The following is a 19,354-nucleotide window of genomic DNA, read 5'->3' as shown; positions in this document are numbered from 1 at the left end:
TAAAATATTATTAGATGGCTCATGTTGTCAACTGCATATAACAGTTTCTTGATTTGGTAAAGACTTTTTAAAACATAGTTTCCTTAGTCAAGCACTTTAGACAGGAGATAGAACGTTACACAGGAGTATCAGTACAGGAGTTGAATAAAGTTATAGATTTTTAAAACCCCCAAATAAATAACATTTCTTTTTCCAGAAGCCCTGTTTTCTAGGGTCTCTGGGTCATATTGATAGCGTTTGCCCCTTAAGTAAAAAACCCACTTCTGGTTTAAATGTGATAATGAAAACAGATAAGAATATTTTGAGCACTAAACAGATACAGATACAAACAGAGATACTGGCATTGCATTACACCCTAATACATGCACACAAAGGAAGGCAGGAATTGTCTTGCATTGTGCACACAATATCCACAGACAACAGAAAAAACATGTCAGCAGTGCATCCTGCGTGAAGTCTCACAGCACTGAGAATGAGCAGCAGCAGCCTGGTCTCCACTGTGATGGAAATGAATAAATCTAATCACACAGAATCTTTAATAAAACAGAGGCAGACAGAAGGAGATAAGTACAAAGATCATTATGTTCTGAGGATGTGAGATAGGGAGAATACGAGAGACCGGCTTTAACCTTGTTTCAGACAGAATGTTCTGTTCAGCAATGGTACACTCTTAGAAAAAAGGTTCTTCAATGAGTCTTTAAAGGTACACTGGATGATTTGGTTCCTAAAAGGTTTTTATTTGGAACCCTTTCTAATAAGGAAATACTATTGCAGCATTATCCAGTCAAAGCCACACACACTGGACATTTGTGCGTTCGGGAGCTGCAAAAATATGCCTGATTAGATAATGAACTTTGGCCAGTAGAACAAAGCCAAACAATTTTGTAGTTCTGTGACCCCACACAGGTTCAAGGTCTCTGGATCGATCATGAGCTTAGTGTCTGTGCAGAATTTTGTATGTTCTCCCTTGCTTAGCATGGGTTTTGCCTGGGTTCTCTGGTTTCCTCAAAAAGCTGGTAGATGAATTGGAGACTCTAAATTGCGCCAAGGTATGAATGTGTATATTCATACTGCCCTGTCCCATTCAGGGTGTATTCATGACTCACGCCCAGTGTTCCCTTGATAGACTCTGGATCCACTGTGACCTTGACCAGGATAAAGCACTTACTAGGGTGAATTAATGATATCTACATGATATCATTATATGACATCATAACCTTTAAAACTGGCAGTGGATTGCATAATAAGTTTACTAGTTACTTATTAGGTATGTATACATTATATACATATATTGTGTTATGTAGATTTACAGATTTATGCATATTTGCTAGTCAATGTCCTTAATACTGTTTTTTTAAATAAATGATAACTATTTGTATATAATTTGAATATACATATTAATTCTTTTCTGATTAAGAAGAAACTAGTCATACATTTCAGCATAGTTTAACCAGTAAATTGTCAAAACAATTGTAAATTGTTTCAAGAAAACAAAACTTTCATGGTCTCTTTCTCGTGGGAAAGGACTTATTATGCTACAACTTCAGTACTGGTGGTTCGTGTGTGAACAAGAGAATGTAGACTGTTTAGTACCCCTGCCCTGCATATTTTAATGTTTAAAATATTGTCTTTCACATTCTTTTATTATTTTTCTTATCTTGTTTTCATTTTCTCTTCATTTGCCTCCTATCTTCTTTCATTTCTTTTCACTCGCTTGGCCCTCACTAAGTCTTAATGTTATTGAGTTTTTGCAATCTCAGAATGAAACCCATTCGTTTCTGGTATATTTTCTCACTCCACATCTTTCCTCCTCATACCCTCACACTTGAAGTCTAGGTTTAATATTTAATAATGCAGCATGGTCTACTTCTGTAGAGAAATAGATAAACTACATGTTCTGTTTATTCTGGTAAGAGGTGACAGGAAATAATCTTGGTGTATTCCTGCTTGGAGCTGGTTTTGGATAAGAAGGTCATGGATATGTTTTTACATCTTGGTTTGGACCAAATACTGCTTTATTTCATCCCGTTTCATATGTCTGTAGATGGTCCTGACAAATATAGTAACAGTGTGTAACAGTGTGTGTATGCATGTGTGTGTTGGATTAGCATGACTCTCAGTATGTGCTGATACTGTCTTACACATTATATCTGGTAAATATAGCCAGGTTTCCCTAGGTAATTTATCTGTAAATATCCTCTGTTTTAACTACAGAAGCTGGCCATGCAGTGGGGATGTGTCTGTCATGAGATATTATGCTTACAGAGAGTGAGAAAGAGCTTAGCTGTGGTGTTGTTTCTATAGTGGGGGCTCAGTGCTTTCCCTGTGGAGAAGGAAGTAGAGGGACTAATTAATGAGTGGGAAACAGAGGATGAAAGGAGTTCATGTGTGTGTGTGTGTGTGTGTGTGTGTGTGTGTGTGTGTGTGTGTGTGTGTGTGTGTGACTAAGTATTGGAGTTTCGAATAATACGAGTTGAATAACACAGTTCAAGCTCAATTTTGATTAAAATACCAGACAGAACCTAAGTCATAAATTCAATATCCATTCATTTTCTATAACGCTTATCCTACACAGGGTCACACGTGCATATCCATCGTAGAGCACAATGTAAAGTCAGTATTTCACATATAATTTATATGTAAATGGTGACACAGTGGATAGCTCACAGCTTAAGGGTTTCACAGTTCCAGAGTCCCTAGTTCGATTCTGAGCTTGAGTTACTGTCTGACCAAAAAACATGCAGACCGGTGGATTGGCTACACTACATTGCTTGTAGGTGTGAATGAGTGTATGAATGTATGTATGTGTAAATGGTACCCTGCAATGGACTGGCATCACATCTGGTGTGAATTGTTATGCCTGGCTTCTGGTGTTTCTTGGATTGGCTCCAGAGCCACCATCACCCTGACCAGGATAAAGAGGTTACTGAAGATGAATGAAGATAAATAAGTGTATTTATCTGTGTACACATTTGTTTTGGTTTTTGGCAAGATGCCAGTAATAGTGGGAATTGTTTCACTGCTTCTGCTCACATCCGCTAGTGCTGCCATAAATTTTGTAAGAAGGCACTTCCTGACGTGTTCTAACCTGGAAGTTAAACATATAAAATGTTCTGCCTTGTATTAAAGATGCTGAGATAACAATCATTATTTACTTTATTGTGTGCATGAATATGGCTATCACTGTGCTGAGTCCCAGGTGAAAGCTATATATGTGTACCTTAGACACAAAAACCATATCTTAGAGAACAAAACTATAACCTCTAGTTTGCTTCACATGTGTATATTACCTGATCTGAATCCTGTATTAACCATCTTTCTGTAATAAACCTTTTTTTTTTTTTTTACCTCAGAGGACAAGTCTGCGAGTTGTCTAATTTCCACAACAGGTCTCTGTGTTTGAATTATATAATACACGTATTTTGGTGTTGAACAGGCCAATAAACACATAAAGGTAAATAGCTGCCCCGGTATTTGAGTTCTATCTTATATCACTGAGTTTGAAATGCAGAAACTGTGAAACACACAAATACCTCCTGCTATCAATAGTCTAGCTAAACAACTTCACAAATGGGTAATAATACTAATTCCACAATGGGGATACATCGGATGACTATCATTCACTATCTACCCACCAGATTAGAGAAGAAATAAATGCATTACCTGTTCAGCAAGGGGAAAAAAACTCCACTGAATCCATTTTCCTCCAATAGTATTATATCTGACACAGCGCTGAAAGTGAATTACTATTACAGGATTTTCAGGGTCACTCACAGCAGTTCAGCAACATTATATTATGAAGTATTTTTGTCCCCTGACTCAATAATCTCTTTATTTGTTTGTTTATTTATTTATTTATTTATTTATTTATTTATAGACTTACTTACTTAAATTCACTGTAAAAAATGACCATGTACATTTTTACTGGCAGCAGAGTTGTAAGGTAGTTACAGTAATGAATACTTACAGCATTCATTCTATAATATCTGTTTACAGTTCTGGCTGGTTCTACTGTATTTTTAAGTACAAAATGTACTTGTTGTGCAAAATGGTATTTTTGATGGAGTAGTTCTGTAATGCAATGCCATTATCTGTCTCAATATCTGTTTAATCCTCCAACCATTTGAATCTATTGCTGTATTCAGATTTAAACCGGATATGGTCCTGACCAGAATTAAAAAAAATTTTTTTTTAAAATGTAAGACCACTATCTACCACTATTCCCTGAAAATGTACAGATATAAGAAGCTAAAAAGCTGTTTATGTAATCGAACGTGATTACGTTAATTTGGACAATGATCCAGATTCAGCAATGGCTTTTGCAAACAATGATTTCTTCAATAAAAGCTATTCAATAGCTTGGCTGTGAATACAGATTGTGTTTCTGATGATAGGAAATCACTGCCACATGCATGATAAATTTCTTTAAACCTATTTTATTTATCCTTCACTTTTTTCTTCCTTCTCTTTCTACTCTGTTCAATCACCAGTTCCTGCATCACTCAGTTGTGATTACTGGACTGTAACACTTGTGTGTTTCTTGCAGGGGAAATCTTTTGTATTTGACCGAGTCTTTCCCACCAATACCACACAAGAGCAGGTCTACAGCAGTTGTGCCAAACAAATTGTTAAAGGTGAGTGTGTGTTAATCACTGGGTACTTATTTAGGTAGCATCTGTCTTAGGATTGGGCGGCTGTGGCTCAGGTGGTAGAGCGGGTTGTCGGCTAATCGTAGGGTTAGTGGGTCCATCCCCACATCAAATGATATCAGGTAGTACTGCTATCTCACAGCTCCAGCGTTCCTAGGTTCATCCTGAGCTTGGGTCAGTGACTGTGTGAAGTCTCTAAGGCTGTGACCACCATAGGTTTCCTCTAGGTTCTCTGGGTTTCTTCCACTGTCAAGAACATGCTGGTAGGTAGATTGGCTATGCTAAATTTCCCCTAGGTACAGTGGTGCTTGAAAGTTTGTTATAATTTTCTATATATCTGCATAAATATGACCTAAAAACATCTTAAGATTTTCACACAAGTCCTAAAAGTAAACAAAAAGAACCCAATTAAACAAATGAGTCTGATCTTCACAATACATGTTTGTGGACGTGTATCATGACCTGAACAAAGGAGATTTCTGAGGGCCTCAGAAAAAGAGTTGTTGATGCTCATCAGGCTGGATAAGGATACTAAACCATCTCTAAAAAGATTGGAGTCCACCAATCCACATGACGTGTAATAGTCCGCGAGGTCACAAAGGAGCCAGGGTAATTCTAATCAACTAAAGGCCTCTCTCACATTGGCTAATGTTAATGTTCATGAGTGCACCATCAGGAAAACATTGAACAACAATGGTGTGCATGGCAGGGTTGCAAGGAGAAAACCACTTTTCTCCAAAAAGAACATTGCTGCCCTTCTGCATTTTGCTAAAGATCATGTGGACAAGCCAGAAGACGACTTGCCATCATTGATTGAACAATGAATTCTGAATTATACCAGCGATTTCTAAAGGAAAATGTCAGGACATCTATCCATGAACTGAATCTCAAGAGAAAGTGGGTCATGCAGAAGAATCCAAAGAATGGATAAAGAAGGATAAAGTTAATGTTTGGAATGGCAAGTCAAAATCCTGACCTTAATCCAATGAAATGTTGTGGAAGGAATTGAAGCAAGCAGTTCATGGTAGGAACTGCACCAACATCCCAGAGTTGAGGCTGCTCTGTACTGAGGAATGGGTTAAAATTCCTCCAAGCCCATGTGCAGGACTGATCAGCAGTTACTGGAAACATTTATATGCACACGGGGGTCACACCATATATTGAAACGTTCACATACTTTTGCCACTCACAATAATGTAATATTGGGTAATTTTTCTCAATAAATAAATGACCAAGTATAATATTTTTGTCTTATTTGTTTAACTGGGTTCTCTTTGTGAAAATCTGATGATGCTTCAGGTCATATTTATGCAGAAATGTAGAAAATTCTAAACCTTTAGAAAAACTATATAAAATTAACAAACTTTCAAGCACCACTGTATCTATGAAAGTGTGTGTCATGCTCAGTGTTTCTGGGATAGTCTACGGATCCACCGTCCTCTAGACGAGAACGTTATTGACAGCAAGTGAATAAGTAATTCTCATGCTGAAAAATTTAAAAGCAATCCACTAGCTGTTAGGTGCTTTTAACTGCAATACATTCACAGTATTATACAGCCTTTTGTGGCTTATTGCCTAATTACAACATAAAATCAATATTAGACTTTGTTTTCAGTGGTGCAGGAAATGTCAACAAGCTTTCCATTTCTGTTAATCCAGGGGTGCTTTAATTGAAGGCAATTTGAGGAGTTTTAAAAAATAAAAAGATCTTTTAATGAATCCAAGAGGCTTGGGATGTCTGGATCTGCATGTTTTATAAATTGCTGTACTTCCTGCACTGCAGTGATTAAGTGAAATACCACTTCAAAGTGAGGGTAAGGGAATGGAAGAGAACAGACTTTGGAATCTGAGTCAATTTGAGTGTCTATATGTGCGCACGTTGACCATCTGGCTAGTGGAGATAAGTATTGGCATTGGCTTGCTCCCCCATTTCTCAATTGTATCCTTTTTTATTGTTCCTTTTTTTATTTTCTCATCAATTTGTCTCCACTCTCCTGCACGGTGACAGACTTGTTATGCTTAAAACCCAGCTCTTCCCACCACTCTCTCTCTCTCTCTCTCTCTCTCTCACAGACAGTCACACTGCACTGCACATTCACAGCAGCAAACAAAACAGCTCTTTCATCAGCCAAAATGATTTATGTTCATTTGGATATGAGTAAATGGTATACAGATGATTAGAGTAATTTTTGTTTTTTTTATTTTCAACTGACAAAGCATACAGATAAATTTGAGCTTAAATGCCTCTCCAACAAAGACAGAAACAAGTGAAAGGAGGAAAAATAAGATAATTGAAAAAAAATAAACCTATAGTATTATCCATAATTTGTATGAGTTACGGTTACCATACATTATATAATACATTTAAAATATTCTAACAGCTTTGGTTCAATTGCATCCATCTCTATTCTATATACAGTTCAGGCCAAATGTTTACATACACCAAGGCTAAGATATTCAATCTCAGTTTTTCTATTACATTTACATTTACATTTATTCACTTAGCAGACGCTTTTATCCAAAGCGACTTACAAATGAGAAAGATACAAGCAAAGCGATATCAAGCAGAGAACAATACAAGAAGTGCTACCATACAAGATCTAATAATTGAATTCCAGAAGAAGCAAAGTGCAGAGTAAAGGTGTAAGTGCAATTTTTTATTTATTTATTTTTTTTTAATTGATTTTTTTATGAGTTTGTTAGGTGTTCATAGAAGAGACCCACTCTTTAGTTGTTTTTTGAAGATGGTGAGAGATTCTACGGTCCGGATTGAGGTTGGAAGTTCATTCCACCACTGAGGAACAGTTAGTGTGAAGGTTTTGGAAAGGGACCTTGCGCCACGCTGAGTTGGAACTGCTAAACGTCGGTCGCTAATCGATCGCAGAGTGCGAGAGGGAACGTAGGCCTTCAGGAGAGAGTTGAGGTAGGAGGGTGCTGTTCCTGACAAGGTCTTGTAGGTGAGCATCAAGGCCTTGAACTTGATGCGGGCAGCTACAGGAAGCCAGTGGAGGGAGATGAAGAGGGGTGTGACATGGGTTCTCTTGGACTGGTTGAAGACGAGGCGCGCTGCAGCATTCTGAATCATCTCAAGGGGTTTGATGGAGCTGGCTCGGAGGCCTGAAAGCAGTGAGTTGCAGTAGTCCAGTTTAGAGATAACAAAAGCCTGGACTAGAATCTGTGTAGCCTGTTTGGTGATGTAGGGTCGGATTTTCTTCATGTTGTAAAGGATGAACCTACAGGACCTTGCAGTTGCTGAGATATGGTCTGCAAAGGTCAAGCTGTCATCAAGAATCACCCCAAGGTTCCTGGCCATCCTGGTTGGCATGAGTGTGAGCGAGCCGAGCTGTACAGTGAGGATGTGGTTGATTGAGGGACAGGCTGGGATGACGAGAAGCTCAGATTTTGCCAGGTTAAGTTTAAGATGGTTTTCCTTCATCCAGACCGAGATGTCCGAAAGGCAAGCAGAGATGCGTGCAGAGACGGATGGATCGTCTATTAAAGCCAGTTCCTCCTTAGGAGCAATTTCCAAACAACTGAAGGTATCATGAGCATCTGTACAAACAATTATATGAATATTTAAGAACAACTTGGTACCACAAAGACACTCCATCCAGAAAAGAGGCACAAATGATCTCCCAGGGAACATCAGGTACCAGTATATGTATTAACAGAGTTCTAAATCACCATTGGCTGAAATGCTGTCATGCAAAGAAACAGCCCCTACTCCAAGACAAACATAAAAAAAAAACTCCAGTCGGAAGCTTGCAGTTGATCACCATCCTTTTGGAGAAGTGTTCACTGGTCAGATGAAAGAATAATCACCATCAATGGACCATCTTCAGAAAATAGATGGCATCATCAAACCTCAAGACCTCAAGAAAGTTAAAACTTAAAAAGAAAGCAGGACAATGATCCTCAAAGTGTACAAAGTGTACCTCTAAAGTTGTAGCACATTGGCTTCAGGATAACAAAGTGAAAGTTTTGAAGCGACCATCAAAAGCCCTGACCTGAATCCCACAGAATTTTTGTGGCATGAACTGAAAAAGCATATCTGAGCAAGGAAGCCCACAAACCTGACTATCTTACATCAGTTCTGTCAGGAGGAATGAGCAAAACTTTCAAGCAAAAAAAAAGTTAATGCAGTTAAAAATGCAATGCCACCCTAGCAAAGAGCATGCAAACATTTGACCAATTAAAATCTGATATAGTAAATTAAAGGTGAAATAAATCTGTCTCTTAGCTATTATTTCGAAAAGGCTTCTTATGGAAATAAAACAGATACCCTAACTGACCCTAACACAGGAAATTGATGGCAACATGTTATGAAAAATTGAAATGTCTTTAGCCTAGGTATATGTATAATTTTGGCCTCAATTGTAAATGCCTTGTTACTGTACATTATACAGTATGTATATACTGTATTTATTGCAATATCTTCCAAGATATTCCTTCCTTTATATTCTATAAAAACTATTTATCAGTGATTGTAAAAGACACATCAGAAAATCCACAGGAATATGTGGCACTATTATTTTATGCCATCCTGAGATTGGGGGCACCTTATATGAGATCCACTTAAGAAAAACATTTATTTTCTGTGACAGAATATTAAAATGTTATAGATTCTTCTATTGAGCATTTCAGCATAGATTCACTAGGAAGACCTATGACCAGAGAAAGATTACATTTGTCTCATTTATACAACTGAGAAGTTGAGGGTTAAAGGCCTTGCTCAAGGGCTCAGCAGTGGCAGCTTGGCAGGGCTGGGATTTGAACTCCCGACCTTCCAATCGGTAGTCCAACAACTTAACTAGTAATATCTAGTTAATAACTTAACTTAGGAATACCGTATATTAATACAGTACATAACCATATTTTAAGCATAAACAAAGAAATAACTTGAATGCTTAAAAACATAAGTAAAATCTGTATATTTTGTCCTTTCTCACTCAGATGTGCTGGATGGATACAATGGTACCATCTTTGCATATGGACAAACATCCTCTGGCAAAACCCACACCATGGAGGTAAAGGACAGCCAGCTGTATCAACATATTTATTAGATTTTAGCTTTCACCATGGCTGAAGTCTCTGTCTTTTTTTTTGTTTGATCAGGGAAAGCTCCATGATCCCGACAACATGGGTATTATTCCGAGGATCACTGATGACATCTTCAACTATATCTTTGCCATGGATGAAAACTTGGAATTTCACATCAAGGCAACAATAACACTGATCGTTTTGAATATTTCTAAATAAAGTTCATGATTTAGATATAAAGAATGTACTATGGAGCATTAGCAATGCTACATACAGTATTGATCTGAAGCTATTTATGCATCCCTCAAAACCTTTCCTCCCTCTTCTTTTACACAGGTTTCATATTTTGAAATCTACATGGATAAAATCCGAGACCTGCTTGATGGTGAGAAAGAAAGAAACAGATTAAACATAACCATCAGTAAAATTATACTTCACCTTCAGCCGAAAGACTGAGACTGAGAGATCTGGGACAGAATGCAGTCAGTCATTTAAATTCCTGTTGAACATTTAGATTTTTATCACACAGACACCTAGACAGCAAGGGAGTCTGATCTATATTTGCAATCTGTCATACCTGACTCATGCAAAACACATTTCCACTAGAGTTTGATCATTTTTTGTGTGTGAAAATCACACATATCGTATAGATTTATATCTGCTATATATTAAATATTAACAGTTGGGGATTGGGCTGTGAGAATGTATTCTGCTACCCTGTAGCCTAATTATCGTTCTGCATGCTCTTGTTTATATTTGTTTTTTGAAAGGGAATTTCTAATCCCTTTCTGATTTATTCCATTTCCCCCCATCTAATTTAATGTACATCATATGGTTGTTGTATTTTATTATATATTCTATGAATCTCTCTCTCTCTATCTCTCTCTCTCCCTCTCTCAGTGAGTAAAACAAACCTGTCAGTGCATGAAGACAAGAACAGGGTCCCATATGTCAAGGTAAGATAGAACAGAGTGATAACTGAACAACTGCATGTTCATGTTTGACTGAAATCGGCTGTAGTAAAAAACTTGTCTGGGTTGAGTCAGATAAAGTGTAGAGTCAAAATGTGCCAGTCACTGCCCTTGGCTTACCAATGAAAAAAATTACCTACATTTTACAATTAACTACCAATAGGTCTCCAGACTTGTTTAAACTAGGCAGTAGTGTATGATATCTGGTAGAGCAAAATCAGACATGCTAGGAAGATCAGAGAATAAGCAAAGAGATTTTAGGCAGGTACAAAGACAAACAATCTGCATACATGTTACTAGAGGATATCTATACCATATTCAAGAGGAAACTTTTTAATCACATGCAAGTAAACCTTTGAATTGATATCTCTGGATCTCTATTTTTTGTTACTTGTGATAACAAAGGAATATTTGTGAAACATATGAATCCAGTGCAACCCTGGTCAGTTTAGCACAAGTAGGGTAGATAAAATATACAAGTGTAGTCTGAACTATGATAGACACACATAGGAAGGAAGTATGTCCTGACATAAATGTGCATTACTGCTGTATAACACAAAATTAAGGATTACTCATAGCACTGTTTGTGTTTGTTTGTGTGTTTGAGACAGGGTTGTACAGAACGCTTTGTCTCCAGTCCTGAGGAAGTGATGGATATAATTGATGAAGGGAAATCTAACCGCCATGTGGCTGTTACCAGTGAGTTTTCCATTTTAACAAATTTACAATAACTCATAACTGTAGTATGATAAGTTTTTGTCTGCCATTCAATCTTAACCCAGATAGAACCTGATTTTATTCATGTCATGGATTGTTAATCTCATATAATGCAGTTTCTCTCATCAGGTTAATTTTAGCTTTCAGTAACCTTAGACTTTTTTTTTTTGCTTCAGATATGAATGAACACAGCTCCAGGAGTCATAGCATCTTCCTCATAAATATTAAACAAGAGCATGTGGAGACAGAGCAGAAACTCAGTGGCAAGCTCTACCTGGTGGACTTAGCTGGGAGTGAAAAGGTGAAACCAGGGTTTGTGTTTATATCTGTGTTTGGGCTGGAAATTGGGTAGTGCAACAGGATAATGATCCCAATCACAAAAGCTAATCAAATAAGTAAGAGAGCTGTGCGTGAACGAATGCCCTCAAACATCAACACATCAGAAGAATATTCTGGTATAAAGTGGAGTTCATTGTTGTCTCAATGATTCAAATTTCCTAGGTTCTGTGACTGCAAAAGCCTAAATCATCACCCCTCCACCACCATGCTTGACAGTTGGTATAAGGTCCTTGTGGTGATGTGCTGTGTTTGGTTTTCACCAAACATGGTGCTGTAGATGATGACCAAACATCTCCACCTTGGTCTCACCAATCTGAAGGATATTAATCTTTTTGGAGAGAAGAGGCTATTTCCTAGCCAACCGTCAATGAAAACCTTACAACAGAGGCCTGAATGTCACATGATTTAGCTATTGGGTTTTTCTGTATATCTCTGGGCATTAAACGGTCTGACCTTGGCTGCAGTTTGCTGGGACACCCAGTGGTGAGAATATTGGAAACTGTCTTGATGAATTTCAAATTGTTTGGATATGGCCTTATAATCTTTCCCAGATTGATGTGCAGCACCAATTGCTTCTCTGAATCATAGCTGATGTTTTTTTTTTCTGTGCTCCAGAACACCAAACTGCCAAAAGTTCTGCTTTTATCGAGGTAGTCACAATTCTTGATAATGAACTAATTGTGCGCATTTTATTAGCAACACCTGGCTGCTAATTACTCTCTTAAAGATTGTGGAAATAGGAAGGGTGTACTTATTTTTTCCGAACTGGTTTATGATTATTGGTTTACTTTTTTGGGGAAAAAAGGGCTACATATTGAAATCTGTTGTGTGTTTTTGTTGCCACCTGAGGTTATTTGTTTGTTTATAGAAGTGAGATGAGGACATCATGATTGTTGTTTATGCTCTGATAAATAAAAACAGAGAATTGAAGGAGGGTATACTTTCATTTTCACATGACTGTATTTAAGCTAGTCATATAGAAATACATGCTCATCTCTCTCTCTCTCTCTCTCTCTCTCTCTCTCTCTCTCTCTCTCTCTCTCTCTCTCTCTAAGGTGAGCAAGACAGGTGCAGAAGGGTCTGTCCTGGATGAGGCCAAAAATATCAACAAATCTCTTTCTGCGCTGGGCAATGTGATATCAGCGCTGGCTGAGGGAACGGTGAGCTCAGCAACTAAAACAGAGTCAATATATCAAAATATCCATGTTCAGTACATTGCAGCCTTTACAACATACATAAAATATTGAAAACTCTATAATGAATTCGAGCTTTTAAAACATGCTCTTTTTGATCTTTCTTCCTGCAGAAGACCCACGTACCTTACAGAGACAGTAAGATGACCCGAATTCTCCAGGACTCATTAGGTGGAAACTGCAGAACCACCATGTTTATCTGCTGTTCGCCTTCCTCTTACAATGAAGCTGAGACCAAATCCACACTCATGTTTGGACAACGGTAACAGTGTTAAAAAACAACAACAAAAGTACTAAACATACTCAATTCTGTTAATATTATACATACTGTATCGTCAAACAGACACTATAACAGAGGTTTAGTTCTGTTAGGCTCAAGTGTACTTATTCTAAACCATGACCCAAATTAATGGGTACTTTTTAATGTCAGCATACACACACTCTTACTCTTTGCCACACCTACCTTTCTTAGTGCTAAAACCATAAGGAACACAGTATCAGTGAATCTGGAGCTGACAGCAGAGCAATACAGGAGGAAATACGAGAAGGAGAAGGAAAAGAACAAGAGTCTGAAGGAAAGCATCCAGAGACTGGAGGCTGAACTTAATCGCTGGCGTAATGGTAAGGCCTTTACAAAGTCATGTTCATCATAGACAGACTCACATTTGTGTATTTGTGTGCAACAATATTACTTCTGTGTGTTTGATAAGGCACTGCGTGCACTAAAGCAGGATGAATGCCATCCTTAAACAGGGCCTAGGGCTCAGTTGCTTTGTGGTTAGATTGGACATATCCCTTTCCTTTCATTTTCATTACAGATTTTGGCATTAAGGGCAGGGCGAGGGGAAAAAGTTAAAAGAGAAGAACATATGGTCTTTATTCACTTTCTGGCATAAAAAAAAAAAAAACCAACATGGGCTGAACACTTGCTGACTAAAGTTGTTTGAACTTAACTATATATTGAACTTGACTATATAACTAGGGTACTTATTTTTTTCGTACTTTCCTTACGTTGTCCTAACAGTAAAACAGATATATAGTTATTATTTCTAAAAGACACAGCTAATTTCTAAAACCTACAAAGCAAAATGTCCTATAATTGAAGAATTTGGTGGACATTTATGAAGGCAATTACCTAATTCTCCACCAAAAAGGATTAATTAATTAATTCATTTATTCATATTATTTTTTACATTTATTTTACGTAATTATTTGTTTGTTTGTTAATTAATTAAAAGTATCGAGAGCAAAAATATTTACTTTTGGTTACTACTAGGGTAATTTATAGGTTAGCAATGGCAGCATGTATCTACACTAATACATACTGTATGTCAGTGGAAGTACCGTACCTGATAAAGATAGTAAAACTAAAGTGGGTGTGAGAAAGAGAGAGAGCGTGCAATAGAGACAGAGAGAAACAGAGAGACAGAGAGAGGGATACACAGAGAGAGAGACAGAGAGACAGACAGACAGACAGACAGACAAAGAGACCGACAGGCAGACAGAGAGAGAGAGAGAGAGTCTGTAAGCATAGGTTAAATGGTCACAAAATGGTGATATTTCTGTTGTAGGAGAGGCGGTTCCTGAGGTGGAGCAGGACAGTGTGTGTGTTGTGGAGTCTGAGCTTAGTGCAGAAGCTGTTTTAGATGACAGCTGCAGTGGTCCATCCTCAGTTCCCCTCACGGTTACAGAAGAGGAGTTGTGCAAACTTTACAAACGGCTAGATGACAAGGTAGGTATAGCTTGGACACATACAAATGCATGGTGAAATCCTTAACAAAATAATTGTGCTTTTTCTCACTGGGAAAGAAAGATGATGTGCTAGATAATGGACCAGCTATTCAGGGGTGTATAAGATCAAGTATCAAATATCTTGAAAAGATCTAAAGCCTTTGCCCTCGGAATATGGCAGTTCATAATTATGCAATGAACAAGACCTAAGAAAAGACATTGTGCCAGTGAAATTAGTCCTGACTCAGTGGTCTGTGAAAAGTTCATGTACATAAGGAATTCTTAAACAGATGAATTGGCAGCCTGTGATCCATACTGCCAATACACTGCATGTTCTGACATGCCAAGGATATGGAGAACGTGTGAGGTGGGAATTCACCCTGTATGGGACATCAGTCCATCTCAGCGCACCTTGCTCACACACATTCACAAACTCAATCACAACTGTCTTTGGGAAGGTGAGAGGAAACCAGAGACCCCAGAGGAAACCCATGTGAGTTCAGGATTGAACCAGGGACCCTTGAGGTGTGAGGTTGCAATGCTACCCAGTTCACCAGTGTGCCCCACTGAACCTGTACTTATCTGACTCAATTTAAAGTAATAAAAAAAGGCTTTCTTTTATGCCATTTTGGACAACACCACCTGTTTATGAATAGTTTGGTTGTATTTTTTATTCAGTCACATATTTGCCTGAAACTATACAAGCTCATATTTAAGACATCTAATATACAGTACAATGTCAAATAATGATAACAGATTTAAACAGTGTCCATCTCCCAGAACTGGTTAAGTATTTATGGTGAACTGAATTTTCATATGACCGTTTTGTCTGTGTCATTTGGAGAGGATATCTCACAATGATGATGAACACAGTAAAAAAGTCACACCATCATTGTAGTCTACTATTACACAGTCTGAAAATGAAGAGCCTAGCCAGTGAATTATAATTCACCTATACCTTTAAGTCACCTATAATTATTCTATACTGACACTTTTGTACTCATTTCCATTCTTCCAAATGTAACCTGATAAGGAATTTGGCATTGATTTTTGTTGTTGTTGTTGTTTTAAATATATGCTACCTAAACTCTAAGTTTTGCTGGTGTCTCTGCTCTCTTCCTAATCGCAGGATGATGAGATTAACTTGCAGAGTCAGCTGGTGGAAAAACTGAAGAAGCAGATGCTGGATCAGGAAGAGGTGGAGAATTTTGCTGTCTGATGAGTCTGTTCTCAGTTCTCTCATTCATTGTTTTCTGGTTTCTTTCCCCCCAATTATTTAATCTCTTTAAATGTGCCATTTTTAAATGTGTCTGCGACAATGGCTCATATACTTTATCTCATATGACTATTTGTGCATTATTGTGTTTGTATATAGTTTTTGGCGTCGTCATGTGCAGACAGCGAGCGGGTCCAGTGTGAGCTGGGCCACCTTCAGGCTGAGAATGAGAGTGCTAAAGCAGAAGTGAAGGACGTTTTGCAGGCTCTGGAGGAACTAGCACTCAGCTATGACCAGAAGAGTCGTGAAGCCCAAGACAAGAGTATGGAGAACAAATTGCTCACCCAAGAGCTTGCCCAGAAAATGGTGAACCCTGTTTTTTTTTATTGCTGTTTAAACTACTGTTTGATGAGGGTCCTTAATAGGGACTTTAAATTTAAAGTCTATTTTAACTGGCCAGGGGTAATTTATGCTTCAGACAGATTTGATGTGCTTGGAGACTGACTTTTCACAGCTGCAGGAAGTGAACAGTCAGCAGAGGAAACGCATCACTGAGATTCTAAATACCCTGTTGAAAGACCTGAGTGACTTCAGCATCATCTTGGGCAGCGGTGAAATCAGACTTGTATGTGTATGCATGTGTGATTTGGGCACAAATTGGTGTACACATTCCTCATTAGTGATCTCACTCAATCACTCATTTGATCTCTGTTATTTGGAGTCTTTCAAATACATATGTTAACTGCCCACATTAACAGCAACCCCCCCCATTTCCCCCCACTCCTTTGACTGTATCTTTTTTTTTGTCTTTATAGCCACATGATCTCTCTGGTGTGTTAGAGGGAGAGTATGCCATGGTGTGCGTTTACATTAGTAAGGTCAAGTCAGAGTTGAAGTCCCTAGTTAACCGCTGTAGGCAGCTAGAAAACTTGCAGACAGACAGCCAACGCAAAATGGAGGAGACTGGGAGAGAACTGTCATCTTGCCAACTGCTCATATCACAGGTGAGAAAACATAAATGCACACTCACACCCACAATGTCAAAACATTGTCTGTACTGTTCACTGTGTTTTTGGCATATATGTGTAGCATGAGGCAAAGATCCGCTCTCTGACTGAGTACATGCAGAATATGGAGCTGAAGAAGAGGCAGTTGGAGGAGAACTGTGACTGTCTTGTGACTGAGATCGCAAGATTACAGAATGCAGGCAAGCCTGCAACACTACCTACTGTACTGTAACTAACACACACATAACACCATGGCAGGAAAACAGTTGCATTTCAGGGACACTAAGTCCATCACAAATATGCTTATATGCTGAAAATGTTTGTCCAAGTAAATCTCAATCTACAATGAACTATAAATAAAATGAATAGTAATTAAAAAGCATAATAAAACTAATGTAATATACTACCACAGTTATAATGTAAAGTAGCAAAGAGCCTGTATTTAGCTAACCACTATACTGCACTATACTGTATATTATGAGAGCCTGTATATTAAAGCTAATTTCACGTCTGTATGACCAGTAACACCATTTGTATTACGGAGTGTGTTCAATAATAGCTTCTTTATTTACAGAGAGCCTTCAAGAAAACCATCAAGACAACGAGGAGTCTGGGGAACCTAAGGTCAACACGAATATCTGTATGAACAGTACTGTGCAAAAGTTTTAGGCATATGCAAAGAAATGCTGTAGAGCAAAGATGCCTTCAAAAATAATGAAATGAAATGTTTCCCCATTTTATTTTAAAAAAATACTATAAAGAGCAGTAAACAGTAATAAATGAAACAAAGGCAATATCTGGTGTGACGACCCTTTGCTTTAAAAAAAGAAAAGTAGTCTAAGGTAGAAGTAGTGCAGTTTTACAAGGAAATGAGCTGTAAGTTTTACTGAGTATTTGCAGAACCAGTCACGGTTCTTCTGGAGACGTGGACTTTCGCACTTGCTTTTTATTTTGGCACCAAAATCCAGCATTCATTGTGTTTTCTGTCTGAAAAGAGTCTCTTACCACTTAATATGCTGCTTTCTTTACTGACATACAAACAGTTTCCTGTAACATTTAATTTTGTGCTGGAAAACGAATGTTTGGAAATCTACTGACTCGATAATGTAGAAGTAAAAAAAAAAATAAAATAAAAAAATCTATAACAAAGTTTGTACAAAATAAAATAGGGTGCCTAAAACTTTTGCACAGTACTGTACATGTATATATTAATTTACTACTACTGATGTGCTAAAGATGTTATGTAGCCATGCAAATGCCACAAATAATTCCATTTTGAACTAGTATTGATTTTAATGGTAGTAATGTTTTTATGTGAAACAGCACCGAGGCAATCATCTTGAATCACAGCACAAACAACTTGGACGCCTGCGCGATGACATCAACAACAAGCAGAAGATAATCGACGAGCTCACAGAGTCAGTGATACCAAAATTTTGCCCTCTTCTTTACCTTTTTTCCCTCTCATCTGTGGAATCTATTTGCCTTATTCTGTTTCCCTCCCTCTTTTAGTGAAAATCAGAGGCTGGTTGTGGAATTACAGCAGTTGCGTGCTGAGTTTGTAAGCCTGAAAAGTCGAGAGTATGAGAAGAGTGCCCGGTTGGAAGAGCTGAAGTGAGTTTTTACATACAAATACATACGATTATTGGATTGACCTTGATAATATTGAAATAAATCTTATTTTTGGGCAAGTTCATGATTTTGGACATATCACGACTAAACCCCAGGAGCGAGCATGCAGGCGCACACAGGGTGGAGGTGGGAGTAGAGCCCCCAACCCCAGGGGTGTGAGGCAGGCTAACTCTAGGCCAGCATGCTCTCTTACGTCCATAATATTTATATTGTATATTTACTGTAATATTTACTGCTTTATTTCTCTCAGTTTACTTAATTTTCTGCACCACCCAGAGGTGTGTAAGCAAAGTAAGAATTTCAGTGTGTGGGCCTATTGCATGTATGACAATAAAGCATCTTGAATCTTGAAATGTTAAATAAATATCTATTTACAGAAAGCTTTAGATCTGAGAATTCAACAGTGTTGTGATATAATTATCTAAAATAATTATTACAGTGTGAGCACATGTACATGCCATGACAGCTAATGAGAGGGAAGGTTGATAGAGCTATGGCAAATGCTTCTTTGTCACATGATAAACAATTCTCTCATTTAATTTTTTGGGAACACTGGGGTTTACATTGGGGATCTCTCCAGGGGAAGATCGTGTAAAAAAGCACAAGAGTGACCAGAAAAAAATAGCCATAGCCTGGGTATACACTGTACATGCAACCATGTTGAAATGGTCTTATAATGAGTGTTAACAACCTCCTCTGTTGGCTCAATCCAGATTCAGATGTTTGCATAGAATAGCCAATCATGTGAGACTTTTCTGTGGTAGAACAAGCAATCCAAAAACATACACTATATGGCCAAAGATTTGTGGACATCTGACTATCTTACCCATATGTGCTTGTTGAACACCTCATTCCAGAT

At 37.9% G+C, this 19,354-nt stretch overlaps 1 protein-coding gene across 1 annotated transcript in view; it reads left to right on the top strand.

Moving 5' to 3' along the window:
- Window positions 1-19,354, top strand: part of kif5ab (kinesin family member 5A, b) — a 43,364-nt gene that overhangs the window by 6,110 nt on the left and 17,900 nt on the right. The window contains exons 2-20 of the mRNA XM_017480323.3: window positions 4,547-4,634; window positions 9,603-9,676; window positions 9,765-9,869; window positions 10,026-10,074; window positions 10,590-10,645; window positions 11,272-11,359; window positions 11,554-11,678; window positions 12,772-12,876; window positions 13,023-13,171; window positions 13,382-13,530; window positions 14,481-14,641; window positions 15,770-15,838; window positions 16,016-16,222; window positions 16,335-16,481; window positions 16,672-16,860; window positions 16,946-17,063; window positions 17,438-17,487; window positions 18,187-18,281; window positions 18,376-18,477. Of these exons, the coding sequence (XP_017335812.1) occupies window positions 4,547-4,634; window positions 9,603-9,676; window positions 9,765-9,869; window positions 10,026-10,074; window positions 10,590-10,645; window positions 11,272-11,359; window positions 11,554-11,678; window positions 12,772-12,876; window positions 13,023-13,171; window positions 13,382-13,530; window positions 14,481-14,641; window positions 15,770-15,838; window positions 16,016-16,222; window positions 16,335-16,481; window positions 16,672-16,860; window positions 16,946-17,063; window positions 17,438-17,487; window positions 18,187-18,281; window positions 18,376-18,477 (2,126 nt within the window). The remainder of the gene's footprint in view (window positions 1-4,546; window positions 4,635-9,602; window positions 9,677-9,764; window positions 9,870-10,025; window positions 10,075-10,589; window positions 10,646-11,271; window positions 11,360-11,553; window positions 11,679-12,771; window positions 12,877-13,022; window positions 13,172-13,381; window positions 13,531-14,480; window positions 14,642-15,769; window positions 15,839-16,015; window positions 16,223-16,334; window positions 16,482-16,671; window positions 16,861-16,945; window positions 17,064-17,437; window positions 17,488-18,186; window positions 18,282-18,375; window positions 18,478-19,354) is intronic.

Source organism: Ictalurus punctatus, chromosome 11 (genome assembly GCF_001660625.3).
Source record: "Ictalurus punctatus breed USDA103 chromosome 11, Coco_2.0, whole genome shotgun sequence".
Classification (NCBI taxonomy): Eukaryota; Metazoa; Chordata; class Actinopteri; order Siluriformes; family Ictaluridae; genus Ictalurus; species Ictalurus punctatus.
The sequence above is the reverse complement of the archived record's forward strand: the minus strand, read 5'-3'. Positions and strand labels throughout refer to the sequence as shown.